General features: G+C 35.8%; 1 protein-coding gene and 1 long non-coding RNA gene across 2 annotated transcripts in view; both read left to right on the forward strand.

Annotated features, from left to right (window-relative positions):
* Nucleotides 1-46: 46 nt before the first annotated feature.
* LOC134137254 (uncharacterized) lies at nt 47-9,420 on the forward strand. The gene is made up of 3 exons (XR_009957652.1): nt 47-292; nt 727-1,828; nt 7,863-9,420. It is a non-coding gene; the product is annotated as an uncharacterized LOC134137254 (long non-coding RNA).
* Nucleotides 9,421-9,698: 278 nt separating this feature from the next.
* LOC134136289 (zinc finger protein 235-like) overlaps nt 9,699-23,023 on the forward strand; it is a 44,780-nt gene continuing 31,455 nt past the window's right edge. The window contains 4 exon segments of the mRNA XM_062568073.1: nt 9,699-9,883; nt 9,886-9,913; nt 15,101-15,234; nt 18,021-18,144. Of these exon segments, the coding sequence (XP_062424057.1) occupies nt 9,703-9,883; nt 9,886-9,913; nt 15,101-15,234; nt 18,021-18,144 (467 nt within the window). The 5' untranslated portion in view covers nt 9,699-9,702.

Here is a 23,023-nt window from a genome sequence, read left to right on the forward strand (position 1 = left end):
GCCTGGCGGGGCGGGACGGCTGCGCGCGCCGCGGGGCGGGGCCTGCCGGAGGGCGCGGGAGGCCCCGTTGCGTGCGGCGGGAGCGGCGCGTTCCGGTCTAGTCCGGTTCGGCGCGGATCGGCGGTTCCGCGGGGAGAGCCGCGGCGCCGCTTGTAGCTGGCGGAGCTTAAAAGAAGCCTGGGGAAGGAGGGAGCTGCTGCTGCTGCAGCCCGCGGGAAGAGCTGGTGCCCGGGGCGCCTGTGGCTTCATTAGCGTTTAGCTACAGGTTCTTCGCAGTTGTGATTTTTCTTTCGTAAGTTTTTTTTTTACTTCTCTTAATTACTACTTTTTTTCCAACTGTGCCACGCTGTATAAAAAGGTTCGGTATGCCGTTAATGATAGCTCGCTGTGCTGTGTTTACGTTTGTAAAGTATTGCATCCCGGGGATACCAGTGTATTAGTGGTTGGTTTTCTCACCAGCATTTTTTGCTATGAGATTTATAATCCGTGTTTTTTTACAGAGAACGTTATAAGTTTACACAAAACAACATTATTATTACTCATTTTGAAAAGTCATTTGAATAATTGATTGTTCTGGTTTCTCTTGTAGCAAACCCCTCTCTCCTTTGGGTGGTGTAAGATCTGCAGATGTCCCTAAGATAAGAATCTGAACCTAGGTTTAGATTGTGGGTTATAAATTCGATAAGATACTTGAAATCAAGCAGCTCTTAACTGTTTTGTTTATAGTTTTTTGTAGATTTACATACCAACCACTACTGAAGATGAATGAATTTGAATTCAAATACCAAGGTGTTCCATCAACAAAGCTGCACTTCCCTGAGGAAATCACCACATCCCAGTGGTGTGCTGCTGTCTCGAGGGTTTTGAAGCCCAAATTGCTGGCCTGGTAGGAATATTTCTAGTGAAGATACGTAGGTGCAAATCTTGTCTGTTTACAAGCAGCATCAAAAAGTAAGATCAGGATCCATCTGATTAACATGTATGATATATACAGCATATCAAGTTTCAGACTATCCTGAAATGAGGCCAGACCAAGATGAAAATGAGATATATTGTATAGTTAGTGAAGTTAATCAAGAAAATAAAGAAAATCTTGCAAAGATGTCCTCCTTGTTGCCCTTGTGTTGGATGCTTCAAAATGAGTTCTCACTATTTTAATGTGAGCCTGGGGAGTTGGTGATGATTCTCATGCCTATTGCTTCTCTGAAGTGAACACCTTGTTTGGAGAAGAAAAAGGTCATTTTCAGATCGAGGTGCACTGTTCTGCACTGTCTAATTCTCTTCCATGTTCCATGGGCTCAGTGATTCTAAAAAGAGCAAAGAGGAAGAAACCTAGCTTCGGCATCTGTCTCTTGGCCTGTGTTGCATTTCCAGTATTAAAACTTGGACCTTAGTTGGGAAGGTAAAAACCTCTAATGCTGAAGTGAGACATGACATTTATAAAAATGGGAAGAAGACTAGACTTGACAATAAACGATTATCTCATTCTTTGAAAGATACTTACATTTTAAAGCCAGATTCTGAGAGAACGCAGCTTTCTGCAACATATGCAACTTAGCCCTGATTCAGAAGATAAAAGATGTTCATAAAGTCCATGAAAAGTGTCATGATGTGGACTGTGTTTTTAATGTATTTATTGTAGTTGTCACATGACTGAATGGGACTTAATGGGAAATCAGTTAAAAACACATAAGCAGGTAAAAGGAATCTTCTAGTGCCTGATCTGTGAAAGTGTTTTTCATGTCACACAGTGCCTGGAAAATGCACAAAAACAGTCATCAGTGAAGACCCCATGTCTTTTGGTGCACAGAATGTTCATCATTTGAAAGTGAGCAGATAAGAAATCTCCCTGTTCCCTTTTTGATGTTCCTGCATCTCACAAAATTTATACTGTGAATTCTGAATATTTCTAGGAGTTGACCTTAATATTCTGTTAATTTTAATCTTACTAATTTTTGGTGGCTCTGTAACATTATTATAAATGTATATCAAGATTAATGCTTTCTATCTTTAAATTGTGTGAAGCGGCTAATAGCTAAATACTATATTTATAAATGGATGACTTTGGCAAAGTAACTTTGTCCGTGTGTCTGTTTTTAGCAAGGTTCCAATGGCTGCTGCTGTTGATGCACACAAAACTCTTGCTTCTGAGTTGAACGGCTGGTTTGGTTCTGACTGAGCCTGGTGCAATAGCAGATAATCCTTGTGAAATAAGGTGATGGCTTACAGTAGTGCTCTGGAGTTTGTGGCAATAGTCAGGTAATTGAATAGTCAATGTTAGATATGGGTAATGCAGAATAACAGGGATTCCTGTCATCATAGCTGGGCTGGACATTGCACATGTGTTGCAGTATAGGTTTTGAAGGGTTTGGTAGTAACAGAGGACATCATGGGTGATGCAGTCTACACCTAACATTATCTTGTCTGTCTTTGGAGTAGGTAAGGTTGTTCTGATATTCAACTACCTAAAATGGCCAGAAGTAGAATTTTCAAAGGAGAATTGCAGAATTTCTGCAAGAGAAGTAACTTAAAGTCATTTGCAGAACTATTTTTTCTTATTTTATTCACAACAATATATATCATCTCCATTTAATTGTGTGCAACTGTAAGCAGGCAGTGAACCTGCTCTCCAGTCTAACTTTTTCTCTTAAGAGGCTGGGAAGGAGAGCATATAAAAAAAGAACTGAAAGTGTTATAGCAGCTTTCACAGTATTTCAAAATAGGAATGACTACAATAGTGAAAAGACTTATGAGTACCTATATGAACAACATGTTTCCCTAAGTGAGAGGAGAACTGCGCTGTATTGACAAATTTTAATTTCTCTCTTCAAAGGTAATTTCCCTCCCAGTTTGATACTCTTCTGCCTTAAAACTGCAGTGGGAAAGTATCCTGGAGTTAGGTTTGCTTGGATACTTTCATACCTTTTCCATTGTATTCCCTGAGCCAATGAATTTTGAAGGTTATAACTTACCCTTAACTGTTAAGAAAACTTTCTGTATGTTTTCCGTAATCTTACCTTCCTGTTGAAAACTTTGTATATAACCTATTCAAGTTGTAAATTTTTAATAGTATTACTGAATTACCTGGGTCATTACTTTGTAAATATTTTAGATGCTTGTTCTATATATTTACATTTTTCTGGTAACTGTGAACAAAGAAAGCCCCTTTAAATATATTATTACTGTGCTGATTTCTGTATACACTTTGATGGAGAAATATTAAAGAAGTTGTGAGAGGCTTCTTGAGATTGCTAATATTTTTCAGTTATCTAATTCCATTAAAGATGGAGTTTTACCATAACATTACAAATAGTTTTTTCTTCCTGCCATTTTATTATGCTTGTGGAGCTGAAACTGTGAGTATGCAAGTATTCCTGCTTGCTGTAACAGTAGTACTTGAAATGAATTTCCACTGTCGTGAAGCTTCTTAGTCCTAAACCTATGTTCAACTTCTTGGCCCTTAGCGTCAAGTTTTAGGTACAACTGCTAACCATTTTTGGTGCAGTTTTCTTGTTTTATCTTTTACTATACACGAAGGCTTAATTGGTTAATGGAAAAATGTATGAACTGATAAAATATTTCAGTGGAGTACACCTTAGTTTCTTCTTAAATATTTATTTAAGTCAAAACTATCAATTTGCTAAGCTGAGGGCTTCTTCTATGCAGTTATCTGGATATTATTTGTTATTTGTCTAAATTAAAATAATTGTTAGGCTGTGTACTTTAACAGCTACATCAGGAATAGAAGCAAATACCTGAAGGCTAGTCATGTTCTCTGTCTTTTTTTTTGGTCTCTGAATCTTAATCTTAGAAAAGAGTCCAGTATTTGCTATGAGGTTCATAGCATATGAGGTTTTATATTCAAACCTTTATGTGAAAGAGTTAGTGGTCTTGATTGTGTTCCCTGTTAAACAGAAATTTTCTATGCAAAACCAGCGATATAAAACCAATGCTTCTTCCAGCTGACAAATTTAGACTGTCAGCATATGTGCTTAAAACAAAATGACCATGGAAGCAGTATTGTATGTCACTGCTAAAAATGGTTTCTTGAAGCTTGGGTATTATGCTTATTTCCTGAGTATATTTAGGATCTGTAATTAGAATCAAAATAACTTCACTGCAAGTATATATTTTGATAACTCATTTTAAACTGGGATTTGAAATGTTTGAGAACTGTTTGTTAACCTTTTTTTTTTTTTTTAGTTTGTTTTGGGAGAGGAGTGGAATTTGGAACCAATTTACAGTGCTCTATAAGCTTTCTTTGGAAGCAATGGTAAAAAGAGTGTCCCTAGTACTGAGCTAGCCTTGTTTTGGCCACCAGAGCCCCTCTTTGACCGAACTATATTTTCTGAATTAACAATTACTCTTTCCTTTCAAGGATATGGAATATTGGAGCCAATTATAGCATCATATAGGTTAAACTTTGTAAAACTACACAGGAGTTGAATGTAGAGCAATATCTTTTTCTTCTGTTTTGAGTTAATGCATTTAATATGATTACAAAATTTTAATGAACTGTGGCTTTTAATACAGATAGGCAATGAATCAAGGTCTGCAAGCACCTGCTCACTGATGGTTACCATTCCAAACTGCTGAATGTGAGATGCTTCTTACAAATATAGGTTGATTTTTTTTTCTCTCTACTATATCTCATTCTCCTTTTCTCTCTCTTTTTTTCTTTTTTTTTAATTGTTTGGTTTGTAAAGTGCAACAAATGTTTTATAAACATTACATTAAAAATGTGCTAGATTTTTTAATGAAATGTTTCACTTCTATCTGCTTTTATAGAGTGGAGGTGAGTTTAGCAATGCTAAATACATACTAAAAGCAAGTATGTATAATAGTAAATTTGTTTTAATCAGTGGAAGGAGGCTTTACGGTTCATCTGTTGCTAGTGGATGAAAATACAGATGGAAATTGAGGTTTAGGGGATAGGGAAAGAAAAGATCAGGGAATTTTTACAAATATCTTGAAGGCACTAAACAAGGATCCCCATCTTCAAGTGTTATTGGTAGTAATGGATATAATAGCTGCATTCATCTCCCTGTCCGTCTTTTAGGAAGAGGAGAAAAGAAGACAGTGCAGTGAGATGCAGGGCATCATGAGACATACGACTTTTTGCTATTTTTTGTGTTGATTTCAATTCTGGGGTTTGGGCTGGCTTGTTTTGGCAATTACCATAACTATTGGTTTTGGCAATGAATTGCTTGGTTAGGTAATGATTTATCTGTTAATTTGACAACTGAAGATTTTTTTTTTCTTTAAAGTTAGTAGCTGCAAGGTCATCTTCAGCCATCACTCTCCTTCCTCTTAGCCTGTAAGAGGTTTCTTTCCATCTTCAGTATATAGATATCACTATTTTGTACAAAGAAGGCTCTGTAACACCTTAGAATTTTATTATTATTTAGTATAATAATAATTATCAAGCTAGGCCTTTCATTTAGGTGGGAGAAAAATACTATATTGTCTAAGACCTTAATGCTAAAGGATGCTTCAGGTCTGCAACTTTGCTGTTTTCAGATCTGTGCTGCGACTGAAATAACATCAGAACTATAATATTCCAAATAAAGGTTAGCTTTCTATAGCTAGCTAGCTAGATTCAAACTACAATTTAGATCTAGTCATAAAAAAGAATTTTATCTCCTGATTCCTTTTAGACTTTTAATGATGCCAAAGATGCATGCCATAGTTCTAACTATCAGTAATTCCAACTCCTCAGAACTCAACCTACAAAGTTCTAGACTTGCGATGGTTAGAATAGAGCTATGTGGAGAAAGTTGCCAATGCTTTTGTGATTTTTTGACTGCTGTCTTTAGTTAATTTCATTATTTTTTCCTCATAGGTAGTAAATACTAATACTAAATACTAGTATAGAAATACTATTAAAATTAACAGTCTATCCCTAGCTTTGTAGCATACACGTTAGCAAAGCTAGGCGAGTTAAAGGAGATTAATAGCGGGGTGAGTAGTAGGGCAATGTGTAGCAGTCTGTCAGCCTATATGGTCTTACTTCAGTTCTATCAAAAGAGCAAGTACTTAAGTACAGAATTTCTCAGGCAATTAAACAGTTTTCTAGGGAGTCTATACAGCTTTGTCTCTTGCAGCTTGAACAGAAGAGTGAAGCTGCACATTTTTTGCATAATTTTGCCACCATCAAATTTAACTATTAAATACTGGCAGAAGCTATATGTCTCCAGGAACAGTTCCTCTTCTTGCTGGTAAATAAGTGAGGAAACTGTTTTCCCTAAGATTATCTTGAATCAGATTATCTTCCTCTGAAAACAGAAGTGAAATGTATTCATGATATCTGCCTATATCTGTTACACATCTTATGCCCCCCCCCTTTTTTTTTAAGTGCTTACTGCATATTTATATAAAGCCCCATGGCATTTCTGTACTACTCTGGATGCTCTGCTTTGATACTGAGATTGCCTTTTATTTAAAAGATACTGTGATACTGTTTTTACTTGCTTGTGCTTTTTTTTTTTTAATTGTTTCAGCTATATTGGCTGTAATTTTTCATGTTAGTTCTTTGCCTCCAATTGATAGTTTTGCTTTAAAAAGAGATAAATCAGAATGGTTCAACCATTTTTCTAGAATGCATTTATACTCATTATCATGTTTAAGAAGTAGAAACAGTAAGAAGAGTGGGGATACCTTTTATTTAAAAAGGCCTAATGAGCTATGGTTTGAGCATTTCTCGGATGGTGCCTTTCATTTGCAGAAAGGCGCACACCTGATGCAAAAGTGTACTGAGATGTGGCCTCTTCACAGCCTCTGAAAAACGGAGTGAGTGGTGAAGATCCCTGACTGTAGGAAGCTAACTGTAGTAGACTGCTTTAAGGAAGCAGGGACAAGAACTATGAAAACTCGTTGTTTTCTTTTGGTCCCTGGCCTCAGAGGTTTTGAGTTCTTTCACAGAGTGCTTTAAAAACACAGTGGGATACTAAAGACCAGTGGGGCTAGAAAACCTGTGAGGAGTTGTGAGAGGTCATGAGGAGATGATCTGGAGCAGACTTGGCACGTTAGAAAAACTGGAGCTAGGTGGAGTGGGCAGAGAATGAAATAAACCAGGGAGTCTCAGAGAGCAGAACTAACTGATGTGACAGAGTGGCCTGAAGTGGAGGAGAGGGATGTTGAGTCTCAAGTAAGTGACCCAGCACTATATAATGGGATACGGGGTCACCCTTATTTATTATTGCTGTTATTACTCAAGCTGCAATTACGTCAAACAGCAGAGGTTTCTAGTGGAACCTTTAAAGGTTCCAGCAGTGCTAGTGGCCCATGTATGTCTCCATTTTGAAATTTGGAATTTCTTAATTTTTCAACTTCTCATGTTTTGTTTCAAATATTAAAGCTCTAAACATTTACACGTTTTTTAAAAAAACTAACAAAACATCAAACAACAAAAGCTGAAGTCAAACACCCATCATCTGTGTGGATGGATACTCTTGCATAATCTTCAGTTAGTACAACTGATGTTCTATACTTCCCCCTCCGCCCGCCATGTTGCCTCCTAAATTCAGTGCATAGTCTGGATAGTGCATTGTTAATTTTGGCTATGAGCACAGAATATATACACAAAAAAGTGAATTTGAGGTTACCAATGCAACTTTAATTTTGGCAATTCCCGATTTTTTTTGCTTCTTGGTATAGCAACCTTAATGAGCTTGGATTTTGTTTACCTTTAATGTAGAATTTATTTTATTTAAATTGGTAGAAGACTATACAACATCATCTGCTGCCCAAGTTACCAGAAAATCTATCAATTTTAGCAGTATGTGTTGAATGTTCTTTGTAACCAAGTCATTAACAAATTTTAAAATCACAATGTAATTTTAAATGCAAAATTTCTTCCTTAGGTCCTGGGACATGTAGACCCTCTTGCGTCGCTGGCTGCAACTCCATCATGACATCCCAACATGTACTGTGTAAATGATGCTGCATTGCCCACTGAACCCTGCTGGAGCATGGAGCTGGGTGCACTGAATGGAAGGTCAAGTGTTTGTTTACTCATAATGCTGTCTTGAGTATCCTATCTCAAAAAAAGCATAAGATACTTAAAAATATTATTTTATCTATGAATAGTCATAAAATTGGCAGCTTCTTCTCCCCTCTTTCCCCTGCCACTGTATAGGCTTCATAATCCAGCAGTATTTGTAATATGGTTGTTTGCTGTTCCATCATATTAAAAAGAATTGGCAATATAACTAAGGCTGGATGATAGTGGGTGAAGAAAAATCACTTTTTCCTCCTTTAAACAGCAATGTACTGAAATGTCTTTCATTACTAAGCCCTGGGGTGTGTTGAGACCTACTGCTGAAGATGATGGGTTTTTACAACTTGCTTTTTGGAGTTGATACAACTGTTTTGGGGTTGATCAATTTATACAACAACTATCATCACTCTTCCCAACAGTAGGCAAACAAGAGAATTTTTGGTACTTTGTTGCTGAAATATCTGGCTCATCCGAAACCAATAAAACACAAACTATATCAAGTGCCAACTTATATTTTCCATGGATGAAAGTATTCTTTGTCAGAGATGCAATGCTTCTTTCCTTAAGTGACATGAGTGCATAAGCTTCCCTTTCCTCTGAAACCAGTTCTGACTATCTTCTCAGTCACGTAACAGGCATATTTCTTAAAAAATGTGCTGTGTGTTTGAATGTATATGCAGCACACTTTTAAGTTCATATTTTGGATTGTAGATGGCTGTCATTTCATTTGATCTTGGTGTTAGTCTTTACAATGTAATTAGTATTTTGTGTTACTCTGACAACAGTATAAAAATAATATTTGGATATTCTGAACTCAATAAACTGATCAGAATAAATTAATTCCATACAAAATAAACAGTTATATTATGTAAATATGTTGCTTGTTCTTTTTCTACGTATATGATGTCCTTTGGAAATCAAATTGAGGTAAGTTAGAAAAGACTTAATAAAAATGTGTATTGTTAGTTGAGGCTTTTGTATGATGGTAAAAATGCTTAATTCTGGTAAATTCAATGGATTCAGGTCAAATCCTGAAATCCTGAAAAACATGTTTTTCCTTCTGGCTTTGTCATGTTTAAAACCCGGGGATATTTATTGTGATCCTAAGTCTGCCTTCCACTGTAGTGACTTTCCAAATGTTATTTATATCATTGTCAGTTGTGCTCGTTTCATTTCCTTTTCTCTTTGTGCTGAGTAAAAACTGTGGCAATTTTACAATGAAAGTGTACATCCAAGAACGGTGATCTGTACTTCCAGTGTGTGTCTGTGAATGGCAAGTAAACTTTGCTGTTAAATCATCTACTTCTTCATTGTATTTACAATATGTGCAAAAGTACAATAGAGCAGTTATATCCTCAGCATTACCTATACTTAACAACTTAGCTCTAATTCTGTTCTATACTTTTAATAAAAAAATCAAACAGCTTGTCTAGCTATCTTGGGGAGCTCTTTTCTTGTGTTGTGAGCATAACACAAGGTAATCTGCAAGGTGTTTTCTCTCAGTATATTCATTTATGAGAGTTACAATATTTCAAAAATTCATTTAAAACTTTCACCTGAAAGCTTTTTATCCCAAATTATTAAGTCTTTTCAGTAATGTAAAATAGTGATTAATATTGTATCTTGAGTTTCTTTTTGAATTAGTTTGTTTACTTATTTCTTCCTTGGCTATTCATAGCAGAGTTGAAAGAGTGTGAGAAAACATGAGAATTCTGGAGAGTTTGTGTTCATTATGTGATCAGGCATTCAAAACCACATGTCAGATGAACAGGCATCACAAACACATCCATCAGAAAAAACGAAGTGGAAGAGAGGAAGAGAAAAGAAAGCAAGCTGATGATAATCCTGTGTGCTCCAACACAAAAGCAACTAAAAGAAGAATTCGAGTGAATTTGCATGCAGCATCTGCAGTAGGTATAACCTATATTATAGCAAAACTGTATTTTGTTGTGCTCCAGATAGTTCTGTAGATCTTCATTACAGAGTAATTAATAGAGAACTGTACAAATGTAGTCAAAGGCTCACCCCCTCCCAGCTTTTGAAACTTGTCCACAGATAGCCTAAACAAAGAATTAGGTATGCTATTCAAGTAGCTGTGTCTTCTGTAGGTCTGTGATAGTATGATTCTTCTCAGTAAAGACACAGGGTTGATTGGCTCTTTTTTCCTGTTGCTTTTAGTAAAATGTAAAAGGAGAAAACCTTTCAATGAGATGTGTTCTTTGAAGAGCCAAGAGACATGCTGTGTTTGTAGTACTATGAGGCTTATTGGAATTTTGCACATAAACTAGATGAAAAAAAAAGTCACAACGTTCAGTTTCCTCTGCGGTTAGATTTGTAAGAGGCATATTTGCTGAAGCGGTAGTTTTATCTGCTAACATAAAATTCATTTTCGATGCAGTCTTAAGAGTTTACTTTAAGACTTAGCCTGACCTCAACTGCATCCTTTCTTCCAAAGAATTTGAGAAGACATCTGAGGTTTTCCTCCAATAAAGTAAGCTAACACTTTGCTCTTCAAAAAAGGTCTTTCCTTTTTTCTTTAATAATGAAGACAGTGATCTTCGATAGTACTGACAATGAGTTGACGTCACATGGTATTCACATGAGAGTTATCCCAGCATTTAGGAGAAACTTTTAAAAAAATTAGTGCAGTGTACTTTGTTTCTCTTGTTTTCTTCTAAGTGTTCTGTTTTGGTGATGTTCTTTCTTGTGGTATGTGACCATACATGTTTCTTTTACAATATTAGAAACACTTTCACCATGGACATCTTCAGTTTAACCAGACGAATTTAAAGTTGTCTGGAATTTTTAAAGTTACGTATTACAATCCAAGTGACTCACACTGACAGAGTTCCTTTTCCAAATGGTTTATGTTCTGGACTCCACCTACCACCCCACCTTTTCTTAGGACTGAAGTCATTGTCAGTCTGTAGCAAATCTGGGTTTGCACACTTAGAAGTTATTATTGGTTGTCTAAATAAATACATATTCTGGTAGCTTACTGAAATTAGTGTTTAAAAACATTGGCACTTGGATAGTCGACGGTCTGAACGCTTGTAGTGAACTAGCAGCTTTGATAATAGATACAGAGTAGACTGACATGCAGATAAGTCTTTGACATAGACATCTCTTTTTTTATTTTTAAATTAAGTAGTAGACTAAGAAGTATTATCATAGTCAACGCATGTTTCAGTCATAGCAAATTGACAAAGCAGAAATGCAAGTTGCTCTGATATTCATAGTGAAATATTTTGAAATAGCTTGTCTCAATTTTAAAATGCTTGAGAGGTGTTATTTTACAAGGTTAAGCATTTACATCACTATATCGTTAAAACTTATTTTGGACAAGGAGTGTAAGGCACCACAGGTTTTATTCTGGGGGTACATATGAGATGTATGGATATCTGAATGCATAACCTCTCTTTTAGAAGCAAAACCAGTGCTTATTGAATGGGTTTTTTGAGCAGCCCCTGAAAAGTGATGATCATAATTGCAAAGATTAAGAATTAAGAATCTCTTTGTATTTTTTGTACCTAGCAACTGACTTGAGTTTTGCTGTGATATCTGTACAGCAAAACAAACTTGGTTAACACTGCTTCTTTCTTAGAATTTCTTAGAGCAGCAAACTAATGAAACTAGTAAATAGCTGTATTAACAACCTGTACTGTGTTTTTTTTTTTGTTTGTTTGTTTCTTTTTTTTAACTTCCTTCCACTAAAGGCCCTGACGTTGGCCTGGCAGAATCGAATATGTTGTGGATGTCAGCCATCTCAGTCACGTCCCAGAACTCAGGTTAGTTAGCTGGTGGCAGACTGGCGTAGAGGTATCCCTGCTTATGGATTGTGACTCTGAATGCGGAGGATGTGCTCCCATGCAGAGCTCCAGTAGGCTTATTTCCCCCTCTTCCCAGAACCAGCTTTAATCATACCTGGATAAATAGATTCATTTGGGAAGTGTATTTTGTAATATACTTTAATTTTAAAACTTTTTTTTATTCCTTTAAACTGCTCTCACTGCTGAATTGTCAGAGAACTGCAAGTGATGGTATACAGGGAACAGCTATATTCCTGTCTGTTTCCTCTTTTTTTTTCCAGAAGAGGGCAGCAAAGGAACAGCATTATACTGGATTTTACTTTTCAAATGTTCTCAGTATTCCTCTGTGCTCGTAAACCTCAGTACAGGCTACCTACTGGTGTCAGAGTTTCAGTTTAAAATGATTGTTTCGACCTAACTCATTTGCTACAAGGATAATTCGCATAATATGTGAATTGCTTTTTTTTATTTATTTTTTTTTAGTTTTTTTTTTTTTTTTTTTAGTTTTAAACAATGGGATTTACTAAATGGAACCCAGTAACATTGTTGTTTAAAAGTTGAAATCACCTAGGGCTTGCTCACTTCTTTCAAATACTGATTTTCCACAGTTCAAGTTAAATTAATATGACAATTAAATTGCTCATATGGCCATTTTTTTTCTCCCATCAGAAAATGAAGCTGAGAATCCATTCAGTATAGTGATGTTTTCAGTTCATGTATCTACTTTACAAGGATGTCTTACGTTTTCTACTGACTGTGCGTGTAATTTCAAAGGCCTCAACTGAAAGGGAGTACAAGGGATAGTAAGAAAGGCATCATAAATTGTGGAAAAATAAACTTCAGAATGTTTTTCAACTATAATTAGCATTTTTTTTTAGTATGAACAAAGGACACTTAAGAGTTGCTAGCATGTAAAAATTGTAGTCAAAAATGGTTGTATAGTGCTAGAGGGTACCATGCTGATACCTGCCGGATGATTGTGTTTACAACATGATAAACTTCTTTGGAAGGGAGTGTTTAAATACTGGGGAAGAAGAGTCTAAATCTTTCTAAAAGTTAGAATTTTTCCAGTTAGCCTTTTCCTTTGCTATTCTATGCCTTTGAAAACATTTTTCCTTTCTCTTGGAATATTTGGGACCTTTACGGTCTTAAGGTTTCTGAATGTGCCAAAACTCCTTTGAGTTTTGCCTCTTATCCTTACATGGTTAAACCAATCCTCCCATAATAGTCTTCTTTCCTCTTTCATTTCTTTAAAGAAAAAAGAATACATGTCAGTATTTGCAGGTCAGTTTGCACCCTCAAAACTGAATTAGATCAGCACCACACACAAAACTACCAGAATTCTGAAATCTGCATTTAAACTATTAATCTGCTGCAAATAGACAGCTATGTTTAATTTTTTTTTTTTGGGGGGTGGGGAGGGGAGTAATTAAAAAAAGCTAGAAAATCCAAATAGCTCTACTTTTCTACAAAACATGTAATCAGAGCAAAGTTATTCTGCTTTGTCATTGTGATGCATAAAAAGTACAGTTTTAATTGTAATTTCAATGAATAGAAATGATAACAAAAGATATTTTCTTGTTCCATGATTTGGTACATTATACTGCAGAACTACTGTGCTTGTGTTGAATTCGCAAAGATATTGAAGAAATTTGGAGAAAAACTCCATATTTGGTCTGGTCTCTGTTTCTGTTTCATAACGCGCAAAAAAAAAAATTTTTTTGTATCATGTAGTAGTTTAGAATTCTAGACTCTTTTCTTTCTTTCTTTTTTTTTTTATATTAGCCTTTTTCCTCGAATGATCACAAATCTTCAGGAAAGAAGGGAAAAATTAATACAGAAGTTATTCAGAATGGCATAGCTGCCTGTCAAGATGGCTTTCATCTTGAAGCCCACTATTTAAATCCCAGATTTTTTCTTGGGGGTTGTGGTTCTTTGTTCAAATTTTCACACCTTGTATAAACAGAACAGGTTTTAACAACTGCTCTAAGTATTTTAGTTCCCTCATGCAAACTTATTCTGTGATCATGTAAGCTTTATTTCTCTGGGGCAAGAAAGTGTTAAGTCACACACATAGCTGAGAATTAATTCTATTTTTGCATCTTTCTTGTTCTGAATACTGCAGTAAAACAGTAGCTGAATGATTCACTTCTAATTTAGAATTAACAGGAATACTTTCACCAGTAGAAGTCCTAAGTATAATGTAAAACAGTTTAGTGGGTTTTTTTTTAATTACATTGTTTTTAGGATAGCAAGACTTTAAGTGCCTTCACAAATGTGTCATGAAAATAGCTGTGTTCTTGTTGTAGAGAGTTTAAGGAATGAGTAACAGTGTTTATTACTTGCAGCATGTGATTGTAGTGTGTGTATTTGGAATTAGTATTTACTTAGTAATTAATTATTTACAGGTATGATTCGAAAGGGCATTGTTTTATTTTGTTGAGTGCTGATCAAGAATCTGATGTAAGTGCTTCTTAACCTGCTATAGTAAACTTCAGTAGGAGAAGAATTTTAGAGTTGTTCCATGTTTATACTTATATTTCTCCCTTTAAAGTTACTTTGTGGTAAAGACGGGATATGTGCTTTATGATATGTGATATGTGACATGTGTTTGAATTTGTGAACATCCAGGGATTCCATTGTTGTTGCTGAGATTGAGGAACTTTAGGTGCTTGAGAAAGCTGGACAGTTTTGAAGTATTATAAGCAGGGTATAGGGAAGAATCTGGCAGATAAGGAATTTGGAACAGAAAATCTGTGCTCTGTATAGACCTTTTCAAATGCTTTACAATTTTCTTTCCTAGAAATCCTTTCTCTAAGTGCACATGTAATTATAATATGCGTTACTATTCCATTCGCAGGCCTGAAAGAATTGTGGGTTATGCCATGGTAATTCTGTCCTCATCCAGATGAAGAAATTCTAGAAGCTTAGCTGGACCATTTGGATAAAATACAACAATCTGGTACGATTATGTTGCATTATGCACTATTTGTTGCTCATAAATTACTTCAGCACAGGAGAGTGAATATTCTGGGAATATAAATAGATAGTTGAAAGATAATAACTGAAGTATGTGATTATAGTGAGGTCTAATGGGAATTCTTGTGCTCTCATCTTTTCCCTGTTGATACTAATCTTTCCTATTTAACTTATAGCCTTAAATATGCATGATAAGTCATTAAAAGCCTAAACTAACAAAGTAGCTGAGAAATGCCATCCTTTCAGACCACTTATACAGGAAAAATAGATGATAATTTTCCAGCTGTGACAAGGCTTATTTCCCTTCTGACAGGAGGTGTTTTTCAAATCTAGCTCTGCAAGGATACTGGGGAATCCGTGCTGGCATCAGAATTCTTCATTGCCAGCACCGCGTGTACCAACAAAGGCTCAAGGCCTCCCTGATGCAGCATATGGGAATCCATGCCGGTGAGTTCTATGTCTGTGTTACCAGTTAAGATGAGCCCCCATAAGGGAGCGTGAAAGAAAGAGCTGTACAGTTGAATATTGAATGCTGTTTAGGAGTACCTCCTTTGTGCTGGAAAAAGCATTTCTAGAAGAAAGGGTTTTTAAATTTTTTTTTCATTCTGATCCTGATTTAACAGAACAGGCAAATTTTTAACTTAAGTGTATTTTTGTGGCATTAGGGATATTGTTCTTTAAGGATATGCTTGAGTTACTGTCCTGGAAGTCGATCTACTTACTGAAAACCTGACTTAAGATTTATATTGTAAGACAGCTATGACAAGGTATAGTACTGCAAAGAAGCACCTCTACTTACTTTCACCTGCAAAGCCTTACCCAGAGACAGCTGGCATCCCTGGCATGTTAATTGAGAAGAAAGTCTTTGTTAGTTCAGAGGGACGTGGTCTTCCAGCCAATTTGGATTTTTTTTTTTTTCTGAACGGATACACTGTGGCCAGGAAAGAATGAGAATGTATTCTCTAAACTTTTTAAATCAATTTGCTCGTATTTGTGTATTTCAAGTTTTTTAATATAATAGGCTCTTAATTTTCTTGCTCTGCTAACTGTTTTGTTTTCATATTTTATGAAACTTTCTCCTTTGGTTTTCTGTTTTCAAGTTTGATGTCAAGCATTCTATTGGAAGGCCCAGTTTTTCTCTGAGGGATGCTCTAGGGTTCTTTGTTTTGTGCAAGAAATCTGTTATACAGACCTCATGTTGCTATGGTTATGTGAAGTCCATCATCCTTTCCAAAAAGGCGTTTTTGTATTAGAAATTCTAAAATTTTCCACATAAGAGTATTCTTTGTATCATTCTCTGTTTGGAACTTTCAGATCTGTTCCATCTGGTAGGTATTTAAAAAGTAAAGCCTTTTTTTTTTTTTTTTTTTGAACTAAGCGTATTACAGATTTAGAAAATAAGAGGTTAAATTGAATAAATGGTATAGGAACGTGCTATGTTTCATTTACAGCCTTCTGAAATTTGCTATTTAACATGTGGAACAAGGGAGTGGATAGGCCAGTGGGAAGCCAATTACCTGCTTGCGACAATATTTACATAAATCAGCATGTGGAGAACCTGTCCTGTAGGACCTGGCAGTGTAACAGAGAGGGAATATCCACTTTTGTTCACACTGGCAAAATTAACTTTTCAGCAAGTTTCAGAAATAAAATTGTTTTACAGTGGTTTGGCAGGAATACAGGGCTCTGACACTTGAGCAGTGTGAGTGGTGCTCCATCCTGCAGTGTTGGAACCAGGCATAACACGTTGTTAGACTGAGTAGGCAGATCTCTGGCAGAAAACATAGGTGTGAAGAGGACTGATAGACATCTCATGCTACTGGGACAGATGGCTGCCAGTCTATGAGGTAGCAAGTATGCTATGTCTTGAAAGACAGACATTTGCCCTATTAAATATTCTTAGATTATGTAGAAGGCAATTGACTAGCATGAGCTTCAAAAGATACAGGGAAGACAGTCATACCTAAAGAAGAAACTTGACTTTTCCTGGGAGGCTGACTAGAGAATGTAGCCAGCTATTGCTAATGATGTTCATGTACATGAGCAGATACCTGACCAAATACATGCTAAATGAATTCAACTTTTGCGGAAAATAAAGTAAGTCATTGTCTAGAATAGGGACTGCAAATTCAAAATTATCTTCTGTTCCCAATTCTGCTGCTGACTTGCTATGTAACCTTCAGCAAACACATATAATGAGTTTGAGGAAGTTGCTTATTACCTATGAAAATACAGTCTATTATCTAGATATCAAACCATTGACAACTGCTTCTGAAAATATCATTAACCTCCCCCTGCTTGCTTCTGTGTTGATGATTGGAGGTAAACATAAAATATACTTTTATTCCACATCATGCTGACTGTGCAGTGAGTACATAATATGGTATCCACTACATTAACTCTTAAAAGATGACACTTTTCTTTTAACTCTTTTTATTATCTTACAAAACTGAAATTTATTTATTTGTGTGCTTGATTTTGGTTTGAAAAGTGAAAATAGATCTACTTATTTTGAGGGGATTTTTTGGGGGGGGTTAGATTCATTGCAGATACTCTACTATTAGGCTATTATTTCAAAATTTTAGTACTTGAGAAAAATATGCAGATAAATATCATAAATTTGAAATTTTATTGGGGATGCAGACAAAAGAGAACCTAGTCCTTTAAGAATGTAGCTCTCAATGTTTCTGTCGCAGTTTTTTCTATATATTTGTGACCTAAGTAGTATCTTTGCTATCTTTACAGAAAATTCTTTGTTTGTTTTTCTTCGTTAAGTTAAAATGACTTTCTCTTAATGTTGTTTCCTTGTGCTTCTTGATAACTTCCTGTTCTGCCACATTTCCCCTTTCTGAGGTGGTGTGTTTTTTTTTTAATTGGTGGCATAGAGCAGGCTCAAGTCAACTGTCTGAACTTTCTGATTCAGGGAAAAGGTCAAAACTAAATTTGAAAATGGCTTTGGCTAGATTTTCTTGATTATGCTTGTGGTGGAAGTCAAATTTAAATGCAATGAGTCTCCTGATGATAAAATGGACCATAATCTTTAACTGCCTAGACCATTATGTAAGATTGTGGTTCATTAGCAATTAGATCACATGAAAGATGAGGTGTGGTTTGAGGGTGTGTTTTAAATGTTAATTCTCTGATTTTCGTTTTCTCTTTCTATGTATTTTTTCCCCTTTGCGTTCGTATAGAAGATATTCTGTCCTTCATACTTGCTTTCCATTTCCTCATAGGTGAGAAGCCTTTCAAATGTGAAGTTTGCTCTTATGCCTCCATTGATGCAAGGTATCTGCAGCAGCACTTCCATATACACACCAGTGAGAGGCCATACAAATGTCAGCTCTGTTTGTATAGTTGGTAAGTGTAAATAATTCCTCTCTGGGACAAGTTTTGCACATAAATTATTGTCTTTTTTTTTTTTTTTTTAAGGCGTCCTCCCCTCCCCCCACAAATTGTGCACTCCTATCCTTTAATAAGTGAAAGTCATGTGTTTAAATATACTTCTGTAAGCAGCTGGGTTGTATAAAGGCTTTTTTTTGTTTTAAGTTGTTTTCTATCCCCTCTCTCCAGCTCTTCCTGTATACTTATACATATAGGCTGAGCTAGAAGAAGTGTGGAACAGCAATATAATAAATACCAAAATACTTGAGAGAGAGAAGGTGATAATATCTGTGCATGGAAAAGCACTGGTATGAATGAGCGACTTGCATTTTTTTTGTATTCGTTTACTAACTGTGTCTCTTATTCTGCTGCATTAGCTATACCAAGCTGCTTCTCCCATTGACTTCACGTATTGCTTTCCTTGTAATGTTTTGATTTCCCCCTCCTCACTCCCCGGTTGAGGAAATGATCACATTTTGGACAGTGCTAACACATTTCCCGTTGTGAAACCATACATCACGCTTCTGTTCGTTTTGCAGTGTTGGCAGACTGCATCATGTGATGAGTGTGAGCATTAGCTAGTCTTAGAAAAGCTGAAGTACATGTTGAAAGTATGTACTTAGCAGCCTGAGAGACTGTTTAAATGTTAAATTCTTGTGTATTTAAACTCTGTACACTAAATGATGTACTGTTTGCTTTATTTCTTAAACTCCAAAGGTTTAAACTGAGATAAGCTGATGTCCAAAAGTAATAGAGAGATGGGTTGATTTGTTGCTTAACGGGGAAAACTTCATTTGTTGTGTTTCTTTATCCTTCATAGGAAAAATTATTTCTGCCTAGAAAATGAATGTTCCTTTTGCAGGGTCCTATGATGCCAGAATTCAAATCTGGAAATACACCTATCAAATGTTATAAGGGAAACCTTGAGCTTGAAGTAAATTCCCTCCTTACTGAGAGCTTTTTGGCAACTGAGTAATGGAATAACAGGGAAAAATATGTTTTCCTAAATTTTTATGGCAGCTATATAAAAATTTAGTTGTAAACACTATTTGGATAAAGTTGGATAATGTAAACATTAGATAAACATTATTGAATATAAACATTATCTAATTTTTGTAACAAAAAATGAAGGAAACTTAAATAATGGAATATTTGCTTACTGGCCCTGTTACAAAAGCCAGAGACATTTGTTCTCAGACGTTTACTTTCTAGGAAGTATTGCATATATCCCATTATATGAGCAGGTGAAAAGAGGAGTTGGAGAACTCGAGGGGTAGTTACAGTAAACTCTATGGACAGTAACGTGGATCAGTGGTAACCTACTTTTTACGCATTACTATAGGAGGCACAGGAAATCCAGTTTCCTGTCATGTCAGAATAGGTTTAGTTATAGGGTATAGTTAAATGTGACAGGAGCTGTTGATAAGCCTTGTGTTACTAAAAATCTAATTTTTTAAATAAACCATGTCATAATGCTTTTCATAGTATTTTTGTCTCTTTTGCAATATAACTTTACAAGCATATACTCTTTCATTTATTTGTTATAAGTCAGCCCTAATAATTAGGATCGAAGTTCCTGTTACTTGTGAATTAACAATGCACTCCCTTCCACCAACCTATTTTGCCTAGTTAAATGCACATTAGCCCTTGAAATGCAAACAGTTGCATGCTTAACTTCTGTGGTGGAAATAGTGCTACAGAAATGAATAGAAAGTTTCTTTAGGAAATTGAAAAACTTACTATATGTAAGTCCGTAGGATCAGGAAGTAAATGTTTATGAATAAATAATTCTGTAAGAGTAAATGGTATCACTGTCTGAAAGTGCTCTCTTGTATGTAGAATCTGTACCTACAAAATATTTGATTCATACTTAAATAATGGTAAGTGCAAATGCCTGTTTTGTATTTCAGACCTAAATAGTTCGGATTTTCGAATAGCCACTTGTGAAACAGTTGCTTGAACTGTGTAAATACAGTTAAGGGCTGTTTTTTTTTTGTTTTTTTTTTTTTTTTTTTTTTTAAGTTATCTATTTCAGATCTTGATTTTCTTAAGATTAAGTACAATAGAATATAACACCCTCTATTTTTGAAATTGTATCAGGAGTAGAACAAAATCTGTAAGAAGGAAAACAACCAACAACTCTTTCAGTCCTCAGGCATGTAGTTTACACCCATGTAAACCGATTAGGATGATCTCAGTGGGCTGTATTTAAAAGTGATGTGTAAAGGAGTAGAAATCAAACATGAACAAGCAGATCTGAGTGCAAGCAAGAGATAGCATAATGCACTAGTGAAGTCCACAGAAAAGTGTCATCTCTAAACTAAATGATTTAGTTTGAGAATAAAAACGCATTTTTCACTGATACCCAGTTAGAAAACAGTTTTATTATTCAAATTGTCACCTGTTAATATTATTTTTGCTTAGCAGAGACATTGGCATCAATGTCACACTAGTGAAAAATAGAGTGAAATCTGAAGTGGTAACTCCTCATCAGAATTCAGCCATATGCTGAAATTTATTTGTAAAGTATGTCACTGCATGCATTAATTTTGTATATTTTCATATATATAGTGTATGTATAAGGAACCTGAGACTTAAATTTTGTATAAACTGCATTGTTTACTACATGTGAGCATTTTCACTTTAAGCTTTTAGTAATATCAAAAGTCAAAGCTATGTAGAAAGAGAAATGTAAATTTGCTTGAGATATTTGCCTTGCTTAGTGATTGTGCAGAGTTTGATTACTGCCTATGATGGAATGGAATCTGTCATGGTCTTATTTTCAATAGATTTGTTGAAGAAAAACTGCAGCAGGATTTCCTGAAAGTTGTATCCTTCTGATGATAATACAAACAGGAATTTAAAGAGTTCTATGCTGCTTTAGTTAAAATCTGTGGGAAAATATATCATCTTTTGTGTAAATCTCAACTTTCAAGCCCAAGGTTTTCCTCTGCCTTCACAGTAGGATATTTTCTCACATGCCAGATCAACTGATGAAATTTTTTGTTGGGTGGTGAGGAGAAAGGAGAGTTAGATATGTTTATTTGATTAAATGTACCTTGAAGTCCAGTCTTTTGCTTGTTCCATTCATATAAAAACACGACTGCCTAAATACCACAACTTTGAATATAGAAAACTCATAAATATTTTCATTACAAAAAAATCTTATTACATGAGATTTTTAAACTGGTTTGATATCTGAGAATTAATCTTAGCTAACTTCAAGTTGGGTCTTTAGTCTGAGCTCTCAGTAGTTCTCCTTCTGTTGTCAATGGACAGAGATGGCATTCCCATGAGACATTTCTAATCCACATCCTAGAAGTTACTTACTGCCTCCAGGTCACTATATGAAGAGCACCTAGAAGATAATACACCTAACTTCTAAATTAGCTAACATTATCTGGGCTGGATCCTCCTATGGGAGATTGTTTTTGATTCCTAGCTCATAGGACTGTTAGTAGTTGTTGCCAAAGTAAGCAGAACTGTATGCCATCGGGGTGAGGGGAGAGGAACCCCCTAAACCCAGAGAAGCTTACATTGCATCTTGACAAGCTTTAAGACCAGTTGATGTTAGGTAACAAATGCTGAGGTTAACCCACAAGTTACCTCAATCCAGATTCTCTTACAGCTTCTATACAATTGTCTTCTAGGTTAGCCTAATATAGGGAATATAGGGAAAGTACCAAAAACAAGTTTTAGACCCTAAGTCTGGCATTCCCTCCAATCTGAGACAACTGAGGTTTTGAAAAGGACCAAATAATAATTCCACTGACTCAAACAGAGCATGATTTTAGACCTATAGCAAGTATGTAGCTGACCTCACATTTTAATATGAAATTCTTAGCAGTACTTGTGTTATAAAGGGACATCTCAGAAATCAAGAATCTAATATCATAATGAAAAATGGATAAGAATGTAATTATAGATACTAAGTCAAAACTTTTCAGTATGTTCAGACTGATTTGCAGCTTTCACTACATTGAGCTGGTTATATGCAGATACACTTATATGCAAATGTTTACATCTGTGATGTGTGCGCCTGCGGGCGGGAACAATTCAGTCTTAAATACATAAGTGTGTACAAGTCATTGAGAGAAAAGAGTAAATTGGGAGACTTGCACATAGATAGATATATCCACATATATGCAACTGAACTTAAAATAGAAATCTGGCTGAAAATGTAGTGCAAACTCCACTGCCTTATTTCAGTGACAGGCTAGAGATCTGTTGGTAGGTGTAGTGTTCCTTGTGCAATATGAGACATTTTAGGTCTAGAAACCTTCACTTCAGAAGGCAGCATGTTGTAACTGAATGCATTGGAGTAGAAGTCAGAAGAGCTATGTTCTGATCTAGCTCTGTCATTGGCAGAGCCATATGATCTTGCTAGGAAGGACTCGCCCCAACCTACTATTCTGCTATTTTGGATTTGTAAATGTTCTAGGTAAAGACTGACTACCTGTGTTTGTGCAGTGCTCAGTGCTGCTGTTTGTGCTAGTGACTTGTTTTCCCCTCAAAGAAGTTGTGATACCTTTTTAATTTATTATAGCATTCAGAAAAAGAGCTTGGGCCTCCACATACACAAACATCACACTGCTGAGGTGCTTGGTTGTAGCTTTTGCTGCTATTCTTTCCATAACGAACAACTTTTCTGAAAACATGTTAAGAAATACCATCTGGGTTCAGAAACCTTGTTAACCACTTCCCAGCTCACTTCTACCATCAAATCCCTTCCTGTGGAACATCAGGCTCTTCAAGCTCAAACATCCACCAGAGCATCCCAACAAATGAAGAAGCTATTGGTGCTGCAAGTGTTGTGCTAAAAGCCAGAGATTATCTGGAGAAAGAGAAGACCCAG

This window comes from Rhea pennata, chromosome 2 (assembly GCF_028389875.1).
Source record: "Rhea pennata isolate bPtePen1 chromosome 2, bPtePen1.pri, whole genome shotgun sequence".
NCBI classification, from domain to species: Eukaryota; Metazoa; Chordata; class Aves; order Rheiformes; family Rheidae; genus Rhea; species Rhea pennata.